We start from the raw sequence: 11421 nt of genomic DNA on the forward strand, positions 1-11421 counted from the left end.
CAGCTATTGCTATAAAGTGAGGGCCTGTTTCTCTTCAAAACCCCAAAATTTCAATTTTGAAAATTCAACTGCTCTGCTTCCAGCCTCTGCAGAGCAGCAAAACAATGGATCACATGGAAAAAACTCCAAAGCCTCAAGTAGTTTTATGCTGGCTTAGTTTTGTGATCTGGCTTAGTTATGGGCTCAGGCAAGCACCAGTGAAAGAGACACAGCATGAGGATTTGGCTGGATCTGGTGTACAGGCTGCTTGTTTTGCAGGAACGAATTATCTCCCTTTCAGCTCCCCATCTTCTCCAGTTACTTCCTACCTCACAGAGCAGGGGTGCCTCAAGTGAACTAATGAAGATCCTATTGCTTTCTCCAGCATCAGAACAGCATGCTAGCCAATGAACCTGTCTGAAAACATATTGCAGACTGAGCCTGCAATGAGAAAAAAAGAAAAATATTGCCCCTGCAGCTTTGTCAGAGCCTCCTGGCCCTGCTTTAGCAGCTCTGCCTCCTTGCAGCTGCTCAAATGGCTACATAGGTGAGAAAGAAGAAGATAATTTAATAAAACCCTACTTAAATGCCCCTACCCATGTCAAGTGGACATGTCCCAACAAAACCCTTTGGCAAATGAACATTGTTTATTATATTTTCTTCACAGGTAAAGAAAAATTTGCAATAGGCAGAAAAATTCTACTGCTTGTGTATCACAAAGTACTTTGATACATTTTTATTACTGTGATTAATATGCTTCTGGAGGAGAAGGACAAACAAGAAACAAGAACCAAAGTTCTAAGGTTTTATCAAGGGCTTATGCTTCAACAGACTTTTGACCCAAAGCAATAACACAATTGGTTGTAGAAAGATCAAAATTTAAATAAAATAGTTAATGATTTTTGTTCACTTATTGACCATTTCTCAGTTCTGTTGACTGAGGTGTTGCACAAGACTTCTGTGCACGTATAAATACAGGGAGGTGAGATGCCCCTCACAAAGAGCAGCTGTGCCCTGGAGGAATTGCCCTCAGCTCTCCCCAGCCCTGCAGCTGGCATCCAGGTAAGAGGCACACTTTGCACAGGAGAGCTGGGAGGTTTCCTGGGCAGCTGCTGTGGAATGCAGGGGAAGGGAAGGAGGCTTCAGCGTTGGGCTGAGAGCTGCAGCACAGACGGGAGGCTCTGCTGTGTGCATGTGCAGAGACTGAGCCCATCCTTCAGGGCACGAGGAGATGGCTGCTGCAGGAGGAACAAACCTTACCAAGGGACAGGGTGGAGGGGGCCAGTGACACACAGTTGAATGTGAGAGTATTTTACAACTTAACTCTGGAGCATATCTGTAAACCAACACATACATCTAATTAAAACTGGGTAGTTATGGGTACATAGCTCACTGTATATTGTCTTCCAAATGACAATTTCTATGTCATGCCCTCACTCCTTTCCAGCTACTGCTATGTTTATTCTGCTAAAAACATTCTGCTGTCTTTTCCCATCCGTTCTCAGAATCAGCTAGAGGAGTGGCTTTTTTAGTCTCATTTATTTGTCCTGAAATGTAAATCTTTGTTTCAGTAACTGTTACATGATTTAGAAAGGGAGCTATTATCATAACTGACTGCTCATTACTATTTCTGCAGCTGTTACTAATAAACACTCTGGCTTTTTAACTGAACTTAGACAACTGTGGGGAATTAAATATGTGTATTGGTAGTAGTGTTACGAAAAGACATTTAAAACCTGAAATTCAGTCTGATTTAAAAAGCTGATTTTTACAACTTGATTGCTTCTCAGTGTATATCAAGAGAAGGAATCTTGATTTCAGTAAAATTCATATAAAAAGAAAATAAGGTGTTTCTGTGAATTTAAAGTTAATTTCTGCCCTTAAAAGATAGGTTTATTCCCCTCCTGATTTTATGTAAAAAATTCACTTTCTTTTAGAAATTAATTGCATGTCTCACTACTTTTACATTGCATTCTATGTGGCTCATGAAACTGACTCCAAACAATGAGTGCCAGTTTCTAAAACATTTCTCATCTGCAGCATCAATTATCAACAGAAAGATTTATCATGAGTTGTATATTTTATTTTGTTATTACTTAGGATACACCAATAAGATGTTAAACAAAATGCTCAGGTGTCCCTCACTTGTATACATACTAAATTAAACTGGATTGTTGTGGTGTACAAATTTCATTTTACTTTTTTCCTCCAAACTAAAATTTCCGTGTCATGTCCTCACTCTTTCACAGCTGCTGCTATTTTTATCTTCTGCTAAAATTGTTTTGTATTTCCTTTTTAACTTTCGTCCCCTCTGGTTTCCAGCACTTCATGTCTGGTGTATAAAGGTCTCTTACAAGCATTACTTGTTTTCTATTTTCATTTTCTGTAGGCTGCCATCCAACAGCAGAAAATCCAAACCTCAGAAGCCCTGCTGAGATGGGAAAAATCATAGTTTATGAGCATGCTAACTTCCAGGGTATGTCCAAAGAATTCCACACCAACATTGCCAACCTAAAAGATGCAGATTGGAACGATTGTATCTCCTCAGTGAGAGTAATTGGCCATCCTTGGGTGGCTTATCAGCATGCAGACTATAAAGGACAGTTACTGGTACTTGAGGAGGGAGATCATGACTTCGTTGGTAAAAAGATGAATGACAAGATCAGCTCTCTGCAGGTGATCACTGAAAATCTGCACAATCCCCAGATCACTCTCTATGAACATGCTGATTATCGAGGGAAGAGCAGAATAATAAGAGAAGCCACCAATCTGTCCAGGGGACATGACAACGACACCACATCTTCACACAAAGTCCAGAAAGGTGTCTGGTTGCTGTGTGAGCACGGTGATGGAAGTGGATTTCAATACATTGCACGAGAGCATGAACACCTTCCAAATTACAAGGCAATCAAGTTCAATGACAAGCTTTCCTTCCTGCGTCCCCTTCGCCCTGGCTGTGGCTGTTAGAATGCAAATCCTGCAGCACTGAGGAAAGATGCAGCTGCAGCAAGAAATTTGAGACCTTGTTCTCTGCCTCTGCTTGTGCTGCCCTTTCCCCCAGTGTCACAGGAGCACTGGATGTGAGAGCTCTGCCATTGTCTGTAATCCATTTTGTGCTGATACCAATAAAGAATCTTTTGCAATCAGCAGTGGATTTATTTTATGCAGTGTTTTGTGTAGGTAAACATTTTGCTTTCATGGTGAGATGTCTCTGTGTATCCAGAGAATGTTTTGTGCAGTCACTTGCAAATATTTTTCATGGATCTCTCCTGCAGAATTTTATCTCCTTCCAGTTTCACTGTTCAGAAATATTGTGACCAGATTAAAGAGCTTGGTAAGCATTTTGATCATTGCTGTGATGCTGAGCCAACTTTCACCTGTAACCTGTATTTAACTATCCCATGAATTCTGTATCTCAAGGCATTGATCATAGAATCCTGGAAGCCTATGAAGTCTGAGGCTGGGAGGTGCCTTAAAGATCATTCCAACCCTTCTTTCATGGGCAATGACACCTTCCACTAGACCAGGTTGCTCGAAGTCCCATCCAACCTGGCCTTGAATACTTCCAGGGACGAAATCCACAACCCCTCTAAACAACCTCTTTCAGTGCCTCATCAACTTCACAGTAAAGAACTTTTCCATAACATCCAATCTAAGTGTCTACTCTTTTAATTCAAAACCATTCCATCCTCATCTTATTTCTAGTTGCCCACTCAAAAAGCCGCTCCTGCTCTTTCTTATAAGCCCATTTCAAGAGCTGGAAGGCTGCAATGAGGTATCCCTGGAGCTTTCTTTTGTCTGAGATGAACAACCCCAGATTTCTCAACCTGCCTTCATAGGAGAGGTGCTTCCACCCCATGACCATCTCCCTCTCATGTCTGGGATTGCCCTGACCCGGGTGCAGCACCTTACACTTGGGCTTGTTGAACTTCATGAGGTAAGTATGGAATAATTTCTCAAGTTTGTCCAGGTCCCTCTGGGTGGAATCCCATCCTTTTGTTGTGTCAGCTGCACCCCTCAGCTTTGTGTCATCTGCAGACTTGCTGAGGGTGTCATTGATAAAGATCTTAAAAAGCACTGGTCCCAGAACAGAAAACCCTGATGGACTCCAATTATCACTGGTCTACTTCTGGACATAGAGCCACTGACCACAACTCTCTGTGTGGCTATTTTCCAAAAAGTTCACCCTTCAAACCCATGTATCTCAATTTGGAGATAAGGATGCCATGTGGGACCATGCCAAAGTTCTTAAGGAAGTAGAGGTATGTGAGTGACATTGGTTGGTTTCCCCTTTTTGATGGCTGTAATCCCTTCATCACAGATGGCCACCAGATTGGTCAGGCACAATCTGCCCTTAGTAAAGCCATGCAGGCTGTCTTGGATCATCTTCTTGTCTTGCATGTGCCTTAGAATTGTTCCCATGGGGATCTGCTCCATGATCTTCACAGGAATATAGGTGAGGCTCACTGCTCTGTAGTTCCCCAGATCTTCCTTTCTCCCCTTTTTAAAAATAAGATAATGTTGCAGAATTTCTGAGAGAGAGAGGGCATGATTTATGTCTGGAGTGAGATTTGAGCTACTCCAGCCTAGGCCTCAGATTTGGGCCTTGTGAGGCCCTCTAAGACTGTGATGCAGTTAGAAATTATATTGAGGTGTGATGGGAAGCACTGGCCTGTCTGGGTGTGAAGTAGTATAGGTTTATAGTGTGAGGTTTAGGCCACTTTAACGCAAAGGTAAACAATGCTAGCTTGCCAATGAGAGTGCCTTTGTAAACTGTAAACTATATTGAAATATATATAAACTGCCATCTTCTCACTAATAAATGGAGAACGTTCCATTAACCATATTGGTTCGATGTGCATTCTGTCCTGTCCAGCTTTCCTGTTTTATGAGGACCCTGGCTTCAAGCTGATATTTCCCTTCTTCCATTCACCAAGGATTTCACTTGAAGGTCATGACTTAACAAATATGATGGAGGGTGGCTTGGCAACAACACCAGCCAGTTCCCTTAGGACCTGGGATGCGTGTCATCCAGTCCCATAGACTTGTGTCTTTTCAGCTGCATCAAGTGGTCTCAAACCTGCTCTTCACTTACAGTGGGAGGGACTTTGCTCCCCCAGTCACCACCTGCAGTTTCAGTGACTCCAGAGGCATGGGAAACCTGACTTCCAGTGAAGACTGAGGCAAGGAACACACTGAGTACCTCAGCCTTCTCCACATCCATTGCCACCAGTTCTTCCTTCTTGTTTACTGGCAGACAGTGGGCACCACACTCCACTTGGCCTTTCTTTTATTTTCTGCCCAGTGTTCTTGCAAAAGCCCTGGTGTGTCAGTCCACACAGGCAGGCAACTGGCACAACTACAACAAATAGCTTTACTTGTGGCTGGAACACAAAGGGTAAAGTTATTTCCATTTCCATGGGCTTCTGAGCACCCAAACTATATACAGGCCAGTTACTCTGGTGCTTGAGGAGGGAAAACACAGCATTGTTGGTGAGAGACGAAGGATAGGAGCAGCTCTGCAGCTGATTGCTGAAAATCTGCACAATCCGCACATGAAGCCCAGAACATGCTGTGCTATCAACTGCTGGGCTTTGGCCCACTTTGAAATAAACACTGCAGGCTGTGCTGACATGTCAGCCACTCGTGCTCCTCTGCTTGGCTCAGGTGGGCAGATACCATGGGGATAACTCAGAATCCATGTATTTTGGGGCACGTCTTGCTGCTTTGCAGCCAGTTTCAGGTTTGCTTGCTCTGTTCACCAAAGTGGGAATTCCAAATTAAATTCCAAGAATGTCTCACATTCTTCCTACTCTACATGTTTTATAGTAGTAAGTCAACTGGAAAAATGTCACTTTCTGCCCAAAAGAGTTTGTGGAAGAAATTATTTTGGAAGTCTTATTGAAGTGCCTTGGTCGTATCTGAGAGATCCCTTTCAGAATCTCAGCATGATAATGGTGTTACACAGGCACTGTTAATAGGAGAGAGATTATTTTGGATGTCTCTATTTATATTTCCTAGGAAATATACTTAATGACATTTCCTTTTTGAAAACCACCATTTCTTAGAGAGGAAATAAGGTATTATTTATTTTCTTGGCATATGTATCCTTACAACCAGGAGCTCTCTGAAGCAGATATCTTTGAGTCTTCCCTCTGTTTCTCTTAGGCAAAGAAAATATTACCTCCCAAAGCTGCTGTTACTCTGAATTTAATCAGTGGACATTCCTGTCTGGCTCTGTCTCTCCTGGTCACCAGAGAGGGATTTTCTTCACTTTGAGGGTTGTGAGCAGGTGGTATAATTGCCCTTGGGGTGCAGTGCAGTGCAGACCAGCTGGCAATTTCTGCACTGCTCAGATAGCAATACCCTTGGAATCATGTTCTCTGGTCATCCTCACCCCTTACCCTCATGGCAGATTTTAGGAGGCCTCTCAGGAGGATACATCACCAACATGGCATTCGCTACTGTACTTCTCACATGAGGTTTATCCCTATAAAAGCACACTGTGCAATACTTTTGCCCAGTAAAAACTAAAGCATTGTCACCTCTGCCTGAAACTCAGGAATAAACTGGAGATCCCAAGCCCTGCCAAACTACACATGGTATTAAAAAGAGTAAAATGACTGGTTGCAAAACCAACAGTCAGCAGAAAACCTTCACAGAGGGGATTATTAACCCACAGTGCAAATAGACATTTGAAGAGAATGCAGTGTAAGGAAGGTTTGTAACATGTGATATTCCAAAAGGAGTTGTCTAGACAAGAAACTTAGAGACTATGGTTGTGACAGAGAGGTGATACACAGACTCAACTTTTCTTGGCTTGATCAGAACCTTCCTCAGAACAGGTTCAGGCATGTTTGGGTAAACAAGGAACATAAAATGTGGGTTAAAGTCAGATCTCATATGCCCAGTAAATGGTGATGTTACACATTAACCACTTATGTTATTTCTTAATGTTTCCATGTTTCAGGGGTCTGTGGCATAGCTCCTTTGGATCAGCTTTGTTAATGAGCCACAGTGACTCTTCATCTGCAGGGCAGCTCCATTGCCCAAGCAGCCCTCTGTCAGAGGAGTGGAGGGAAACCAGCAGGATATGCCGCTGCACATGCCTTAATCTATGGGTTTTTTTGGCTAGATGATTTAACATTCATTTGGGGAAACTCAAGCTCTTTTCCAAGTACAGAATTCTCTAACTTGCTGTTTGCAAGCTAGAAAGTTTTTACTGTGGCTTTCTTCCTACTCATTCCCGCTGGAATTCCCACAGCGTAAATTTACAGCATCTTGTAACTAAAAAGCCATTGTGGGAAGCAGGGCTGAAGCAACTTATTTTTTTCCCCATGTGCATCTTCAAAGACATCTTCCCTTTATCCAACAACAGAGCTGCCCCACTTTCAATCCAGTTACTGATGCTTCCTTTAATTTTTTTCTTGGTTTCCTTTTCAGAGTATTCCTCCTCCTTATGATGCTGTGTTTTCTTGTCAGTGCCTTATTGACTGTGTTAATCAGAGCAACACTACAGCAAAGCTTAAATGAGATTCTCCATCCCTGTAAATCAAATCTCAAAAAATGCAAAGCGTGCTGCTGACAAAAGCAGTAATGAGAGACTTTCCTTCAGAGATCTGTAGAGGTCATCAGGAAAATAAATGTGATACAGTAAAATGTGTGCAGCTGGTTGTTCCTATAAGGAATTCCCTCCCCTGGAGCAAACTTGTTTTTGTCATTTACACGGTCCCAAAGCCCAGTCCACTGAACAGTCTCCCCATCAAATCTATATGTTTCCTTTAAAAAGAAGGAAGTTGTGGGGACCTTGTCAAAGGCCTTGCAGAAATCCAGGTAGATGACATCTATAGCCCTTCCCTTTTCCACTGAGGTAGTCACTCCATTGTACAAGGCCAGTAGGTTATTTGAACTGTACCTTCCTTTGCTGAAGCTGTGCTAGCTGTCTCAAATCACTTCCCTGTCTTTCATGTGCCTACAAATACAGAAAGAGAGAAGCAGGAAGCAATTTGAGTTACTTAACTGTTAACACACCTCCTTGCTGAATCACCCTGAGCAAGTCAGTGGTTCAGTGAGTAGGTGAATACTCTGATAAAAGATAAGAAATCTTTATAGAGCTCTTCTCCCTTGGGGAAGTACCATTTCTTGGAGCAGTAATGCTGTGCTGCTGGCACCTAAATGCCTGTGCTGTCATTCACACAGTGAGTACATGATAAACCTCATCAGAATCAATGGAAACTGTGAACAAATGGTGACCCACAAGGGTCCATTCTGCCACCAGTGTTATTAAATAACTTCCTTGATGTCATAGAAAGGTCAGGTACACCCTCAGCAAGTTTGCAGGTGACACCAAGCTGAGTTGTGTGTTGCTTTGCTGGAAGGAAGGGACTGTGAAGAAGGGCCTCGAGAACCTTGAGAAATGGCCTGATGTGAACCCCATACATTTCAGCAAGGCTGAGTGCAAGACCCTGCAACTGGATGTCAGAGCAACCACCAGGAGCAGTGTAGGCTGAGGAATGAATGGGCTGAGGGCAGCCCTGTGGAGAAGGAACTGAGAACACCAGTGGATGAAAAACTGGACATGACCTGACACTTGCCACCTAGAAAGCCAGCTATATCCTGGGCAGCATAAAGTGTAATTTGCAGGATGAGGAAGATGATTCTTCCCTTCTACTCTGCTGTGGTGAGACTCTACACGGAGTACTGCGTGCAGACGTGGGGTTTCCTGAACAAGAGAGACACAGCCCTGTTACAGCAGGTCTAGAGGTGGGCCATGAAAATGGTCAGAGGACTGGAGAACCTCCTACAAAGAAAGGCAGAGATACTTGGAGTTGTTCAGCCTAGAGAAGACAAGGCTTCTGGGAGACCTTATTGCAGCATTTCAAAATATAAAGAGGCTTTTAAGAAAGGCAGAGAAAGAGATTTTTACTATGATCTTTCAAGCTAAAAGAGAGTAGATTTAAGCTAGGTATTATGAAGAAACACTTCACTGTGAGGGTGGTGAGGCACTGGAAGAGGTTTTACAGAGAAGTTGTGGATGCCCCATCCTTGGATCTCCCCCCTTAGTGGGTTTATAGGCATCATCAGCTTGGGTGTGAGTGTTGTGTGCTGGAGGGTAAGAAGGCTCTGCAGAGGCATCAATGCACTGAGGCCAATAGTATGAAGTTCAACAAGGCTGAGGGTCGAGTCCTGCCCTGTGGTCACAAAAACCCCACACATGGTAGACAGCAGCTGAATGTGAGCCAGATGTGCCCAGGTGGCCAAGAAGGCCAAAGGCATCCTGCCCTGTATCACAATAGTGTGGCCAGCAGGATCAGGGCAGGGATTGTCCTCTTGTATTGTGCACTGGTGAGACCACACCTCAAGTGCTGGCTCCATTTCTGGGCTCTCCATTGCAAGAAAGACACTGAGGGGATGGAGTGAGTCCAGAGAAGGGAAAAGAGCAGCTGAAGGATCTGGAGCAGAGGTCTGATGAGGAGTGGCCAAAGGATTTGGGGTTGCTCCAATTAATATGTTCCAATTACTGTGGTTCAGAAAGCCTCTGAAGGAGGATAAACATGAAGCCAAGTTCTAAAGTTATCAGGTCATTCACATGTCAGTGGAATTTTGAACAAGAGCAATGAGATGTCTCGTTGTAGGTCATCGAAACCAAGATAGAATATTTAATGATTTTTGACACCTGAGCATGATATGGACCATTCCCACTACCTTGGAATTGGGTGATTCACACTTTCAATTCTGTCCATGTATAAATACAGGGAGGTGAGATTGCCCTTCCCAAACAGCACTGGAGGAATTGCCCTCAGCTCTCCCCAGCCCTGCAGCTGGCATCCAGGTAAGAGGCACACTTTGCACAGGAGAGCTGGGAGGTTTCCTGGGCAGCTGCTGTGGAATGCAGGGGAAGGGAAGGAGGCTTCAGCGTTGGGCTGAGAGCTGCAGCACAGACGGGAGGCTCTGCTGTGTGCATGTGCAGAGACTGAGCCCATCCTTCAGGGCACGAGGAGATGGCTGCTGCAGGAGGAACAAACCTTACCAAGGGACAGGGTGGAGGGGGCCAGTGATACACAGTTGAATGTGAGAGTATTTTACAACTTAACTCTGGAGCATATCTGTAAACCAACACATACATCTAATTAAAACTGGGTAGTTATGGCTACATAGCTCATTGTACATTGTCTCCCAAATGAAAATTTCTATGTCATGCCCCCACTCCTTTCCAGCTGCTGCTATGTTTATTCTGCTAAAAACATTTTACTTTTCCTTTTCTCCACCACACTTCCCATAATTTTGTGTCTGGAGTATAAACTTTTCTTACAAACTCTGCTTGTTTTCTGTCTTCCTTTTGTGCAGGCTGTCATCCAGCAAGAAATCTCTACTCCAGAAGTCCTACTGAGATGGGCAAAATCATCATTTATGAGGATGCCAACTTCCAGGGTTTGTCCTGGGAATTCACCACTAGCATTTCCAATCTAAAAGTTGCAGATTGGAATGATATGATCTCCTCAATGAAAGTAATTGGCCAGCCTTGGGTGGCTTATGAGCATGCTGACTACAGAGGCCAATTTCTGGTATTTGAGGAGGGAGAACATAAGTTTGTTGATAAAAAGATGAATGACAAGATCAGCTCTCTGCAGCTGATCACCGAAGATCTGCACAATCCCCAGATCACTCTCTACGAACATGCCAATTATCAAGGGAAGAGCAGAATAATAAGAGAAGAAACCAACCTGGGTGCAGGACATGACAATGACATCATGTCTTCTCACAAAGTCCAGAAAGGTGTGTGGCTGCTGTGTGAAAACAGTGATGGAAGTGGAATTCAATACCTTGCTCGAGAGCACGAACACCTTCCAAATTACAAGGCAATCAATTTCAATGACAAGCTTTCCTTCCTGCGCCCCCTTCGCCCTGGCAGTGGCTCTTAGACTGCAAATCCTGCAGCACTGAGGAAAATGCAGCTCCCCCCGCAAGAAAACTGAGACCTTGTTCTCTGCCTCTGCTTGTGCTGCCTTTTCCCCCAGTGTCACAGGAGCACTGGATGTGAGAGCTCTCTGCTAGGCTGCACTGCAGATCTGTACTTCTCTATCCTGCCTGGCACTCTTCTCCCACCCCACAAATGCAAGAGTCATGATGCTCGATCATATGAAAGAGTGTCCAAGCTAGAGGAGGCATGCCAGATGTGTGAAATGTATTGTACCCTCAGGTGGCCTTCCAGAGTCCTGGGCTATGGAATGTAGAAGCATTGGAGGTTGTTTCTGTTGCTAAGTGGTACAGAAAGTGTTCAGAACCAGCATCGCTTCCTTTGTAATTTGCTTTGCCATCCCCTTGTGGTGCTGTGCCCTCTGCCATTGTCTGTAATCCATTTTGTGTTGGTGCTATTAAAGAATCCTTTGCAATCAGCAGTTGGTCTGTTTTGTGCATCTTTAGAATAGATAGATATTGCTC

At 43.9% G+C, this 11421-nt stretch overlaps 1 protein-coding gene and 1 pseudogene across 2 annotated transcripts; both read left to right on the forward strand.

Annotated features, from left to right (window-relative positions):
* Positions 1-916: 916 nt before the first annotated feature.
* LOC110480817 (epidermal differentiation-specific protein) lies at positions 917-11014 on the forward strand. 2 transcript variants are annotated; one of them, XM_021549075.3, is made up of 2 exons: positions 917-1041; positions 10327-11011. In XM_021549075.3, the coding sequence occupies exon 2, from the start codon at positions 10371-10373 to the stop codon at positions 10899-10901; it is 531 nt and encodes a 176-aa protein (XP_021404750.3). In that variant the 5' UTR covers positions 917-1041; positions 10327-10370; the 3' UTR covers positions 10902-11011. The 2 variants fall into 2 exon arrangements, with proteins under 2 accessions (XP_021404750.3, XP_085429465.1); XM_085573339.1 differs by lacking the exon at positions 917-1041 and adding an exon at positions 9736-9811 and having other exon boundaries at positions 10327-11014.
* Positions 2294-3061, forward strand: LOC110480815 (epidermal differentiation-specific protein pseudogene; annotated as a pseudogene).
* Positions 11015-11421: the final 407 nt, after the last annotated feature.

The sequence above is a fragment of the Lonchura striata genome, chromosome 1, assembly GCF_050655825.1.
Source record: "Lonchura striata isolate lonStrDom1 chromosome 1, ASM5065582v1, whole genome shotgun sequence".
Taxonomy (NCBI): Eukaryota; Metazoa; Chordata; class Aves; order Passeriformes; family Estrildidae; genus Lonchura; species Lonchura striata.